A 13,355-nucleotide genomic window follows, 5' to 3' on the forward strand; every position below is an offset into this window, starting at 1 on the left:
TATCTATCTATCTATCTATCTATCTATCTATCTAATTAGGTTAAAGACAAGGAAATCAGAGGCACCAAGTTTGTTGTTCCTGGACTTAAAGAGCTTGGACTCTACAGATTTAGAGTGAGAGCTGTAAATTCTGCAGGTGTGGGAGAACCTGGCGAGGTTGCTGAAGTGATTGAAGTCAAGGATAGGACAAGTAAGCATTAATTTTAGATTTCTCTTTTTTTTCTTAACACATTCATTTATTTTACTTTATATTTAATTTGCCATATATTTTAGTTCCCCCTGAGGTAGACCTGGATGCAACTGTCAAGGAAAAGATTGTTGTTCACGCTGGTGGGGTAATCCGCATCCTGGCCTATGTGTCAGGAAAGCCTGCTCCAGAAATTATTTGGAATAGAGACGATGGTGATTTGCCAAAGGAGGCTGCTATTGAGATCACTTCTATAAGTTCAGCTTTGGTTATCAAAAGTTGCAGGAGACAACACCAAGGCATTTATACATTGACTGCCAAAAATGCAGGTGGAGAGAGGAAGAAAGCAGTCATTGTTGAAGTGCTGGGTGAGTGTTTTTTTTTGGTTTTTTTTGGCATCTGAATTCTGAAATGATTTCAATAAACTTGTTTTATTTCTTCACAGATGTCCCTGGCCCTGTGGGTCTGCCCTTCTCTGGTGAGAATCTCACCAATGACTCTTGTAAGTTGGCATGGTACTCTCCTGAAGATGACGGTGGCTCAGCTATCACCAACTATATAATTGAGAAAAGAGAAGCTGACCGCAGAGGCTGGACTTCAGTGACATATACTGTCACAAGACACAATGCTGTTGTCCAGGGTCTTATTGATGGCAAGGGTTACTTCTTCAGAATTGCGGCTGAAAATATTATTGGGCTGGGTCCGTTCACTGAGACCTCAGCTCCTGTCGTCATCAAGGATCCACTTTGTAAGTCTTGTTTATTTGTATCAGTATTTTTTTATTTATAAGTGTCATTACTTTTAATTGCTTGTAAAATATCTCACACATTTAAACTTCTTCAGCTATACCTGAGCGCCCAGAGGATCTTGAGGTGACAGCCATCACAAATGATTCAATCAGTGTCACATGGAGACCTCCAAAGTATGATGGAGGTTCAGACATTACAAGCTATGTTCTTGAGGTTCGTCTTATCGGACAGGACAACTTCAGCCGTATTGCCATAGAGGACAAACTTATGGAACGTAAATTCACACACTTGGGTCTTAAGGAAGGTTCTTCTTACGAATTCCGAGTTAGTGCTGTGAATCAAATCGGTCAAGGCAAACCATCATTCAGCACCAAACCAGTTACATGCAAAAAAGAGTTTGGTAAGTAACCAAGTACTTGCACTGAAGTGATTTGTTCTATAATTTTCTTTTTATTGACCATTTTTTATTTATTGTATACTGTACTCTTTACTAGAACCACCAAACCTTGATCTTGAGTTCCGTGACAAGCTTGTTGTTCGTGTTGGGGAAACTTGCACTCTTCAAAGTGGGTACTCAGGAAAACCAGCACCAACTATTAAATGGTTCAAAAATGATGAGGAGCTTCAGGCAAATGAAGAAATTGCTCTCACCAGCACAAAGAATAAATTGTGCTTGACTATTGCAAAGGCAAAACGTGATCACAGTGGAAAATACACTGTTGTTCTGGAGAACTCCATTGGCTCACGCAAGGGCATATGTAATGTTATTGTTGTCGGTATGCTAATCTTTACTTTTGTCAAGCATATTCTTTTCTTATCTTGCTATTATTTTTGCAAACTGAATTGTGAATCATATGTATAATTACTTTTTCAGACCGTCCACAACCTCCAGAGGGTCCTGTTATCTTTGACGAGATCTACAGGAATTATATGCTCATTTCCTGGAAGCCCCCACTGGATGATGGTGGAGCTGCTATTTCTAACTATATTGTTGAAAAGAGAGACACCAACAGGGATCTATGGATGCCTGTTACAGAATCTTGTACAAGGGCATCATGCAGAGTTCCAAAACTGATTGAGGGAAGAGAGTACATCATTAGAATCTGTGCTCAGAATATTCATGGCATTAGTGATCCATTGCTATCTGCTGAGACAAAAGCAAAGGATGTTTTCAGTAAGTAACAGTTTGTGCAATGTAATATAATAGTCGCTAAATAATTTGAACAAGAATCGTTTAATTTATGATCAAGAGTCTTACTCATGTTCTCAAATTTCTATCACTTGCAGAGGTTCCAGATGCTCCACAGGCACCTGTGGTAAAAGAAATCTATAAAGATACAGCGCTGATTTCATGGCTTCAGCCAGCTGATGGTGGAAAACCAATCACAAGCTACATTGTTGAAAAGAAGGAGACCAAGGCCAACATGTGGTCTAGAGCTGGAAAAGACCGCATTTACCCTAACACAGAATTCTGGGTTCCTGAGCTTCTCAAGGGATGTGAATATGAATTCCGTGTCATGGCAGAGAATGTGATTGGTGTTGGTGACCCCAGCCCATCATCAAAGCCCATCTATGCCAAAGATCCTATTGGTATGTGTCTAAGGATGTTTTCAATGAAAAATTGACAGTTTTTGCTGAGTTAAAATATTAACCTCCTATTTACTTAAATTTCTTGTCACAGTGATTCCAAGCCCACCTGTACTTCCAGTAGCAATTGACAAGACAAAAGATTCTGTCACTCTTTCTTGGCAACCACCAAAAGACTGTGGCAGAGGCAAAATTTTTGGCTATCTCATTGAGTATCAGAAAGCTGGTGATGAGGAATGGCTTCAAGTTAATCAAACACCTGACTCTTGCCAGGGCACTACATTCAAGGTTATCAACCTTGAGGATGGTGCACTTTACAGATTCAGAGTGAAGGCAGTGAATGCTGCTGGTGAATCAGATTCTGCATATGTCCCAGAGCCCGTTCGAGCACAAGACAGACTTGGTAATTTTGGATATGCATACTTGGATATGTATGACTTTACTTTGCTAATTATGCTTATTACACTTGTTATTGCATTTAACCAAATAAGTGTGAAAATATTAAATGTTTTATTTTTGTCTATTGTCTGTAGAGCCCCCAGAACTTCAACTGGATTTGGGCATGCCTCGTGAGATCAAAGCAATGGCTGGAACCCATATTAATATTATTGCTGGAATCAAGGGAATACCTTTCCCCAAAGTCACATGGAAGAAAAATGAGGCAGATGTTCCAACAAGAGCAGAGATTGAAACATCTGGAACAGCAACCAAACTAGAGATGCGTTATTGCACCCGCGCAGATTGTGGAGATTACACACTTACTGTTGAAAATCCAGCTGGATCAAAGACAGCCACATGCACCGTGCTTGTTCTTGGTATATATTTCAAAGACTATGTTAAATTAAAAATTTTACAATTTTAAATCATTTATAAGTAGCAGAACATACAAATAAATTTAAATACTTTCAAATACTGTTCTTATTAGGCAACATGTTAAGTTGTTGTTTTACTTGTTTGTTTTCATAGACAAGCCTGGACCAGTTCAGCATCTCAGAGCATCTGATGTCAGATGTGATTCTGCCCAGCTATCTTGGAAAGACCCAGAAGATAATGGTGGTACACGCATCACTAACTTTGTTGTTGAGAAAAAGGATGCAGCATCTGCACAATGGGTGCCAATCTGCTCATCTTCCAAAAAACGTAGCATGTTGGCCAAATATTTGATTGAGGGAACGTCATACATGTTCCGTGTGGCGGCTGAAAATCAGTTTGGAAGAAGTGAATATGTTGAAACACCAAAAGCTATTAAAGCAATGAATCCACTGTGTAAGTATGGCCTGTGAAATTACTCCACTTTTAGGCCTATATAATGTTTATTTTCAAAGCAATAACTAAAAAGTATAATATATAAAAATAAAGCAAAAAAAAAAACTAAACACTTGTTACTGCAATTTCAGTCCCACCTGGTCCACCTAAAGACCTGCATCATGTAGATGCTGACAAAACTGAGGTGTGGCTCCAGTGGAATTGGCCTGATCGTACAGGAGGAAGTGACATCACAGGGTTCTTGGTTGAGTACCAAGAAGAAGGTGAAAGGGATTGGGTAGTTTTTAAGACTGTCAGCATTCCTGAGTGCCATGTGACTGGACTGGAAGAAGGAAAGACCTACAGGTTCCGTGTTAAGACAGAGAATGCAGTTGGTTTAAGTAGACCAGACACCACTGTGCCAGTACTTTGCCAGGAAAAACTAGGTTAGATTAAAATTTGAACATTCTCTATGATTACTTCAAGAAATGTTTTCAATTTGTATTATTCAACTTTTTTCTTCTACTGCCTTTGTAGTGCCGCCAATTGTTGAGGTGGATGTGAAGTTGATAGAGGGAATCATTGTGAAAGCTGGAAGCACTATAAGATTGCCTGCCATAATGAGAGGCCTTCCGGTTCCCACTGCCAAATGGGTCATTGATGGAGAGGAAATAAAGAGTGAAGGCAATATCAAAATTGACACTGACAACTTCTCCTATGTTTTCAATTTGTATTATTCAACTTTTTTCTTCTACTACCTTTGTAGTGCCGCCAATTGTTGAGGTGGATGTGAAGTTGATAGAGGGAATCATTGTGAAAGCTGGAAGCACTATAAGATTGCCTGCCATAATGAGAGGCCTTCCGGTTCCCACTGCCAAATGGGTCATTGATGGAGAGGAAATAAAGAGTGAAGGCAATATCAAAATTGACACTGACAACTTCTCCACTGTTCTGAGCATTGCTGACTGCACAAGACATCACACTGGAATCTATATTCTCACAGTGTCTAACTCAGCAGGAAGTAAGACTGTTTCTCTGAATGTCACAGTGCTTGATGTGCCAGCTGCCCCAATAGGTCCTGTAAATATCCTTGAAGTGACTCCTGACTCCATGGTCATTGAATGGCGTCCTCCCAAAGATGATGGTGGAAGTCCTGTCATGAACTATATTGTTGAGAAGAGGGAATCGAATAAGGAGACTTGGGGAGGAGTAAGTTCTGGCAGCACTTCCACAACACTCAAAATTTCTCGTCTGCAGCAAGGAGTTGAGTATGTTGTGAGAATTCGTGCTGAAAATAAAATGGGAATTGGCGCAGCTCTTGAAAGTGCTCCAACTGTAGCCCGGCACCAGTTTGAGGCCCCTGGCCATCCTGGAAAACCAGTTGCATCTGATATTTCTGAAGATGCCCTCACACTTGGATGGACAATGCCTCTGTTTGATGGTGGTAGTCCGATCAGTGGTTATATTATTGAACGAAGACATAAAGGAGGAAAATGGATTAGAGTGAATAAAACACCTTGCAAGGACCTTAGATATAGAGTACTTGGGCTTTTTGAAGATAATGAATATGAATTCAGAGTATTTGCTGAAAATATTGCTGGCTTTAGTGGACCTTCACCTATCTCAGATCCTGCCAAACCTTGCAGACCAATTACTGTTCCAGGACCTCCAGTGAACCCTAAGGTAAAGGACTACAGTTGCACATATGCTGACTTAGTCTGGATCAGACCCACAAGAGATGGAGGCAGTCCAGTCTTAGGATATATTGTTGAATACCAGAAGGCAGGTGCTGATTGGGAGAAAGTAAATATGGATGATCTAATTAAACAGTGTGCTTATAGGGTTAAGGGACTGACAGAGGGCACAGAATACAGGTTCCGTGTTAAAGCCGTCAACATGATTGGAGAAGGTGAGACCAGGGAAATCCCAGAGTCAGTTATTGCTAAGGATATTGTCATTCCTCCGGAAATTGAGGTGGATGCCACATGCCGTGACCGTTTGACTGTTCGTGTTGGGCATAACATTAATGTCGTAGCATATGTAAAAGCACGACCTGAACCAGAAATCACTTGGAGCAAAGGTGAAAGTGTTTTTGAAAAGGACAAGCGCACCACTCTGACAAACAACTTACCAGTAGTGCAAATGCGTATCAAGGAAGCAACCAGAGCAGATCATGGAAAGTATACACTAAAAGCTGTAAATGAAGCTGGAGAGGCCTCAGCTACTATTACAGTAAATGTTCTGGATAGACCTGGGCACTGCCAAAATCTTAAGTTGACCTATGTAACTAAAAACTCTTGCATGGTGTCCTGGGATGCACCAGAGGATAATGGAGGCACTGAGATAACAAATTACATTGTGGAATGTCGGGAGCCAAGTATACGAGCCTGGTCAATGATCTCATCTGACTGCACAAATCGCATGGTAAAGGCTAAGCTCATGGAAAATCATGAATATTTATTCCGTGTATCTGCCGAGAACAAGTGTGGTCCTGGGCCAGCAACAGAAACCAAAACTCCCATCCTTGCAATTGACCCACTTCAGAAGCCAGGTGAGCCAGAGAACTTCCACGTCAGTGATATTGGTAAAAACTTTGTTTTCCTTAAATGGAGAAAACCAGATTATGATGGTGGCAGTCCTAACCTGGGCTACTATTTGGAGAAAAAAGCAAAGGATGCTGAAGAGTGGGAGAAGGTACATGAAGGAGTCCTGAAAGAGACATTCTTCATGGTAGACAAATGTGTTGAGAACCACACATATCAATTTAGAGTCCAGTCAACAAATGATGGAGGAGAAAGTGCCTGGGTTAGGACATCTGATATTCTTGTCAAAGAAGAAGTTCAGAAACCAGTTCTTGACTTGAAATTTGTTGGTACTGTTGTGGTCAAAGCTGGTGAATCAGTTAGACTTGAAGCTGGACTTAGAGGAAAACCACAGCCTGAGGTTACATGGGTTAAGGAAAAGACTACAGGCGATAACCCAAGGATCAGCATTGACACTGGACATGATTACTCCAAATTCCTCCTTACTAAAACCAAGCGTAGTGATACTGGAAAATATGTGGTCACTGCTACAAACTCAGCAGGATCATTCACAGCATATGCCAATGTTACAGTTTTGGATATACCAGGACCTGTCAGAGATATGAAGGTTTCTGGCATTTCCACAGACAAGTGCAGAGTTGTATGGGATCCTCCAGAGGATGATGGCGGTTGTGAGGTGGACAGCTATATTCTAGAGAAATGTGAGACGAGAAGAATGGTTTGGTCCACTTACTCTGCCTCTATTGTCACCAATTACTGTAATGTAACACGTCTTGTTGAAGGAAATGAGTACATATTCAGGGTAAGAGCAGAAAATAAGATGGGAACTGGACCACCAATGGAGAGCAAGCCTATTACTGCTAAGACACAATACAACAGGCCTGGTCCACCTGATGCACCTGAGGTAACAAAAATTGGTAAAGATGAGATGACTGTGGTATGGGCTCCTCCTGAAAACGATGGTGGAAAGTCTATCACTGGTTACATTCTGGAGAGAAAAGAAAAGCGGGCTGTTCGGTGGGTCCCTGTCACAAAGAGCCCTATCTCGGAGAGGCGTATGAAGGTCACCAATCTGATCCCTAACCACGAATATCAATTCCGTGTCAAAGCAGAAAATGAAGTAGGATTGGGAGAACCAAGCAAACCATCCAGACCCATCACTGCAAAAGATCCAATTGGTGTGTATAGTCTGTATTATATGTTATAATATCTCTATAATCTGTTCATTCAAGTTTGTGTATTTTTTTTCTTATTTTTTCTTATTGATGCATTTATTTGTTTTAAACTAAACTGGCATTGTATGTGCCATTTAGAGCCCCCTGGTCCTCCTGGCAGCCTTAAAGTAGTTGACAGCACAAAGACATCCATTACACTTAGCTGGACGAAGCCTGTGTATGATGGTGGTGCTCCAATTATTGGATATTTGGTTGAAATGAGGGATAAGGTGCAAATGGAAGGTGAACAAGAGAGAGATCCAGAGGAAGGCTGGAAGAAATGTAATACTGCTGGACAGCTTGTCATAACTGAATTTACAATGATTAACTTGGATGAGAGACAGGAATATGAATTCCGGGTGTCTGCTCAAAACCAAGTTGGCATGGGCCGTCCTGCAAACCTCAGGGATGCTGTATCACCAAAGGAGATCCATGGTAAGCATTTGTTTTAAAGTGTTATGATTGCCCTTGAAATTCAGTAAACTTATTCAGTTTTTTTTTCACAACAGAAACTCCAGAGATTGATCTTGATGCTAGTCTAAGAAAAGGCCTTAGCGTAAGAGCAGGATGTCCTATCAGACTTTTTGCAACAATTAGAGGAAGACCAGCACCTAAAGTGACTTGGAAGCGCATGGGTGTTGACAATGTCATTAGGAGGGGCCATGTGGATCAGATTGATACAATGACCTTCCTTGTGATTCCTGAGTGCTCACGTGAAGACTCTGGCAAATATTCTTTGACTCTTTCTAACCCCTCTGGAGAAAAGGCTGTGTTTGTTCGTGTTAAAGTCTTAGGTAAACTTACATTTGTATAAAATGCATTTTAAAATTGAAATAAGCATTGCATTTACCTACTACCAAGTACTGTCAGTAAACCAGTTCCTGAAATTTGTCAACAGATACTCCTGGTCCCGTTGGTGGACTGGAGGCAACTGACATTACCAAGACAACCTGCCAGCTTGCATGGTTGCCTCCAGAAAATGATGGTGGTAGCCCAATCTTAAACTATGTTGTTGAGAAGCGTGAGGTTGATAGGAAGACATGGACAAATTGCACAAGTGACTTGAAGAAAACAAGCTTCAAAGTCACGACTCTGACACCAGGAATAGAATACTACTTCCGGGTCATGGCAGTTAACAAGTATGGCATTGGGTTGCCTCAAGACTCACCAAAATCCTACCTCGCTACAGATCCCATGAGTAAGTCCACCTTAAACGGTATAATTTATATTATATTATATTATATTAGTATTTAAAATTTTGTATTAAAATAATGTGTTTCTTTTTACCTTTCAAAGGTGAGCCTGATCCTCCGAAGAAGATGGATATATTAGAAATTACTAAAAACAGTGCAACTCTAGGGTGGCTGAAGCCACTTAGAGATGGTGGATCTAAGATTAATGGCTACATTGTTGAATACCAGCAGGATGGTCAACCTGAGGACAAGTGGACATTATACGCTGTTGTGAAAGACTTGACAATTGTTGTAGCTGGACTGAAAGAAAACACTAAGTACAGATTCAGGGTTGCAGCCAGAAACGCAATAGGATGCAGTTTGGCAAGAGAAGCTGAGGGCATATTTGAGGTCAAAGAACAGCTGAGTATGTATACAAAGATGTTGTGCTCTCCCATTATTAATGTATTTTTATTCATGCTGTATTTTGTATGAATCACACTCTGAATCTTTTACCTCTTTCATAGTGGCACCAAAGATCATCATGTCTGATGTGGTTACAGCAAGAGCAGGATCTAAACTTATAGTTGAGGCTCTTGTGTCTGGGAAGCCTGCTCCAGTCACAAAATGGAAAAGGGGAAATGATGACATAGTTACATCTGATCGTCTCTTCATACAAAAAACCCCAACCACAAATTCACTTTTGATCAAAGATGTCACAAGGAAGGATAGTGGTTATTACAGTCTGTCTGCTGAAAACAGCACTGCAAAGGTCAACCAGATCCTCCGAATAATTATTATGGGTGAGTTTGTATTATTATTATTGTTGTTGTCGTTGTCGTTGTCGTTGTTATTGTTATTGTTATTATATTTTTACTTATAATGGTTTGTTTGTTTTTAGACATCCCTGGTCCTCCACAGGGTCCTCTACAAGTTCTTGAGTTTGACATGGATTCCTGCACACTTGCATGGGATTCACCTGCTGAAGATGGTGGCAGCAACATCACAAACTACATTGTTGAGAAGTGTGATGTGAGCAGAGGTGACTGGGTCACAGTGGCATCTTGCACCAAGACCAGCTGCAGAATTGGAAAGCTCACACCTGGCAAAGAGTATGGCTTCCGTGTCCGTGCTGAAAACCGTTTTGGCATTTCAGAACCAATTTACTCTGAGAAAATGATTGCTAGACATCCATTTGGTAAGTCTCATATATCAACACATTTGAACACTGACACACAAAGAGATTAGGCTTTATTTACTCTAATACATATATTCCAATTTCAGATCCACCCAGTGAGCCAAGGAACTGTTGTGTCAACAAAATCAACAAGGAATCTGTTGTGTTGTCATGGGAGAGACCAGTGAACGATGGTGGCAGTCCCATCACTGGATATTGCATTGAGCGCAAAGAAAGAAATAGCCTCCTGTGGGTCAAGGCAAATGAGGTCCTTGTTCGCTCAACTGAATATACATGCTCTGGCCTCATTGATGGTCTGGAATACACATTCAGAGTATCTGCTGTCAACAAGGCGGGACAAGGCAAACCAAGCAAGCAGACAGATTTTATCACTGCAAGAAGTCCAGTTGGTATGTGTTGGAGGGAATCCTGCTGCTCTCCCTTATAAAAATTGAAATCAAAACACTACAAGTTTGATTTATATTCTTTTTCAGATCCACCTGGAAAACCCCAAGTTCTTGATGTGACTAGAAATTCTGTCTCTCTTGTCTGGAGCCGTCCAAAACATGATGGTGGAAGTAAACTCATTGGTTATGATGTTGAATCTCTGAAGCTTCCAGGTGACAAATGGGTGCGAGTTAACACAAGCAGTCAAAATATACCAAAGGAAGAGTACATTGTTCCTGGACTTGAGGAGGGAGTCCAATACAAGTTCAGAATAATTGCAAAAACAGCAATTAATGTCAGTCTGCCCTCAGAGGAGTCTGATGCTATCCCAATTATTGCAGAGCATGGTAAGTCTTATGACCTACCAATAATGTAATTATTTACTAACTGATGAACTTTATATAGTTAATTTGATGTCTCTCTTTGTATTATTTCAGTTCCACCTAGAGTTGAGATTAGTCTTGAAATGAAGAACTTAATTGTTGTCAAAGCCGGAGCAAATGTCTGCCTGGAGGCTGAAGTTTTTGGCAAACCATTGCCAAAGGTCACTTGGAAGAAAGATGGTGTTCCTTTGAAATTGGCTGAAGGTATGAAAATGACTCAGAAGGTTCATCGCTTCTGCATGGAACTGTTCTCTGTGACAAGAAAGGAATCTGGAGAGTACACCATTACTGCTGAGAACCCAAGTGGCACAAAGTCCGGCAACATTAAATTGAAGGTTCTAGGTAAGTTAACATTAAAAATATGCCAAAAAGTACTGACCATGTATTACCCTTCAGACATTTAAGAAAGTGTATTTGTTTTGTGAGACATGCTTAATTTTGTTTCTGCAGACAAACCTGGACCCCCAGCATCAGTGAAGATAAGCCATGTGTTTGCCGACCGGGTGAAACTGAGGTGGGAGCCACCTCTTGCCGATGGTGGTTCTGAAATCACAAATTACATTGTTGACAAACGAGAAACAAGCAGAGCTAACTGGGCACAAGTTTCTGCTAACATCAATGGTCAGATAACAGACTGTTCTGTGGAGAAACTGATTGAAGGCCATGAATATGAGTTCCGCATCAGTGCTGAGAACAAGTATGGTGTTGGAGACCCAATTGTGACTAACTCTGTGATTGCCAAGAATCCATTTGGTAACATTTTATTCTTTCTCATGCATTTATATATTATAGAGATTGACCGATAAGTAATCAGTACATATAATCTAATGTTAAAAGTTTCACACAGGTAGATTTTTTTGTTAATTTGTTTGGAAAGACCACTGTTTCCTGTGAGATGAACAATAATGGTTTTGTGTGTGTATGTGTGTGTGCTATTGTTTAATGACCCACCAGATGTCACTATTTATTGCTATACCTAGTAGAAAAACCTAAATATCATTTAAAAATGTCAGTCCATTTATCGTTTGATGTCTATTCATGTATATACATATTGTTTTGAAATTGCATATTCCTTAAACAAATTAATTTGATTAAAAAAAACTTTTCAAAATTTAGATGTCCCAGGACCATGTGAACCTCCAGTTATTACCAATATCACCAGGGATCACATGACTGTTAGTTGGAAGGCCCCTGCTGATGATGGCAAGGCCACCATTCTTGGATATATGGTTGAGAAACGTGAAACTCAAGACCTCAATTGGGCTAAAGTGAATAGAAGACCAGTTATTGACAGGACAATTAAAGCTGGAGGCCTCACAGAGGGATCGGAGTATGAATTCAGAGTCATTGCACTCAATAAAGCTGGTCTTGGCAAACCAAGTGATCCATCAGCTGGTGTTCTTGCAGTAGACCCAGTGTGTAAGTACTAACAATACTGTATTTAATGTCCATTAACAATTAAACTTGGCCAAAAGAAAAGAAAAGAAAGAAAGAAAAGTTTGTGCATTTAGACCCTGCATTTCTGTGTTTTATTTATAGATCCTCCTGGACCACCTGCTTTTCCAAAGGTTGTTGACTCTACACACAGTTCAATCAGTTTGTCCTGGACCAAACCCGCCTATGATGGTGGATGTGAAATTCTGGGCTATCTTGTTGAGTTCAAAAGAGCAGATGCAGAAGACTGGCTGAAGTGCAATGTGCCAAAGAATCTCCAGGCAACAAAATTTAATGTTACTGGTCTTATGGATAACACTGAGTACCAGTTCCGTGTTACTGCTGTAAACAAGATTGGATTTGGTGAGCCAAGTGAAGTTCCTGGAAAACATATGGCAAAGGATATCCTAAGTAAGTATATCAGAATTTTTATTTCAAGTATCTGTAGATTACTGTACATTATACTCATTGTAATTTTCTCTTAGTTGCCCCTGAGGCTGAACTTGATGCAGATCTCAGAAAAGTACTAGTTTTACGTGCTGGAGTCACAATGAGAATTTATGTACCTCTGAGAGGGCGTCCTGCTCCAAAGGCAACATGGACTAAGGTCAATGCAAACTTGAAAGAAAGACAAGGTTTTATGATCAAGACAACTGAATGGGATACCTTCCTTTATTGTGAGGATATCAACAGATATGATGCTGGCAAATATGTCCTAACTCTAGAAAACAGTAGTGGTACCAAGTCATATACCATTGTTGTCAAAGTACTAGGTAAGATTTTTTTCTTTCTCTTAACAAATTGCCATTTGAGGTGTATTATTTACTGTAACTAACTGCAGTCTGTAAATGTACACAGACACACCTGGACCCCCAGTCAATCTGATTGTTAAGGAGACCTCGAAGGACCATGCATCTATTACTTGGGATGCTCCATTAATTGATGGTGGTAGTCCCGTTAAGAGCTATGTTGTTGAAAAACGTCTGGCTGAGAGAAAGGCTTGGACCTCTGTTGCTCCTGAATGTCCCAAGACATCTTTCAGGATTACTAATCTCGAAGCTGGTAAAGCTTACTGCTTCAGAGTTTCAGCTGAAAATACATATGGTATCGGTGAGGGTTGTGAAACAGCTGGACCAGTCAAAGCCTCAGGTGAGACTTATTTGATAATGTTGCAGTTTAGTTTACATTTTTAATGTTAATATGTTGATTATGCTAAA

At 40.4% G+C, this 13,355-nt stretch overlaps 1 protein-coding gene across 1 annotated transcript in view; it reads left to right on the forward strand.

Annotated features, from left to right (window-relative positions):
* ttn.2 (titin, tandem duplicate 2) overlaps window positions 1-13,355 on the forward strand; it is a 195,235-nt gene that overhangs the window by 134,388 nt on the left and 47,492 nt on the right. Inside the window, exons 175-200 of the mRNA XM_016293855.1 lie at window positions 40-190; window positions 274-555; window positions 633-935; window positions 1,031-1,336; window positions 1,431-1,712; window positions 1,811-2,110; window positions 2,224-2,526; window positions 2,618-2,926; window positions 3,057-3,338; window positions 3,490-3,789; window positions 3,921-4,214; window positions 4,535-7,489; window positions 7,625-7,960; window positions 8,035-8,319; window positions 8,424-8,723; window positions 8,822-9,124; window positions 9,225-9,500; window positions 9,599-9,895; window positions 9,982-10,284; window positions 10,369-10,668; window positions 10,759-11,046; window positions 11,155-11,457; window positions 11,821-12,123; window positions 12,244-12,549; window positions 12,624-12,911; window positions 12,997-13,287. Of these exons, the coding sequence (XP_016149341.1) occupies window positions 40-190; window positions 274-555; window positions 633-935; window positions 1,031-1,336; window positions 1,431-1,712; window positions 1,811-2,110; window positions 2,224-2,526; window positions 2,618-2,926; window positions 3,057-3,338; window positions 3,490-3,789; window positions 3,921-4,214; window positions 4,535-7,489; window positions 7,625-7,960; window positions 8,035-8,319; window positions 8,424-8,723; window positions 8,822-9,124; window positions 9,225-9,500; window positions 9,599-9,895; window positions 9,982-10,284; window positions 10,369-10,668; window positions 10,759-11,046; window positions 11,155-11,457; window positions 11,821-12,123; window positions 12,244-12,549; window positions 12,624-12,911; window positions 12,997-13,287 (10,246 nt within the window). The remainder of the gene's footprint in view (window positions 1-39; window positions 191-273; window positions 556-632; window positions 936-1,030; window positions 1,337-1,430; window positions 1,713-1,810; window positions 2,111-2,223; window positions 2,527-2,617; window positions 2,927-3,056; window positions 3,339-3,489; window positions 3,790-3,920; window positions 4,215-4,534; window positions 7,490-7,624; window positions 7,961-8,034; window positions 8,320-8,423; window positions 8,724-8,821; window positions 9,125-9,224; window positions 9,501-9,598; window positions 9,896-9,981; window positions 10,285-10,368; window positions 10,669-10,758; window positions 11,047-11,154; window positions 11,458-11,820; window positions 12,124-12,243; window positions 12,550-12,623; window positions 12,912-12,996; window positions 13,288-13,355) is intronic.

The sequence above is a fragment of the Sinocyclocheilus grahami genome, unplaced genomic scaffold, assembly GCF_001515645.1.
Source record: "Sinocyclocheilus grahami isolate Dianchi unplaced genomic scaffold, SAMN03320097.WGS_v1.1 scaffold308.1, whole genome shotgun sequence".
In the NCBI taxonomy this organism is placed as follows: domain Eukaryota; kingdom Metazoa; phylum Chordata; class Actinopteri; order Cypriniformes; family Cyprinidae; genus Sinocyclocheilus; species Sinocyclocheilus grahami.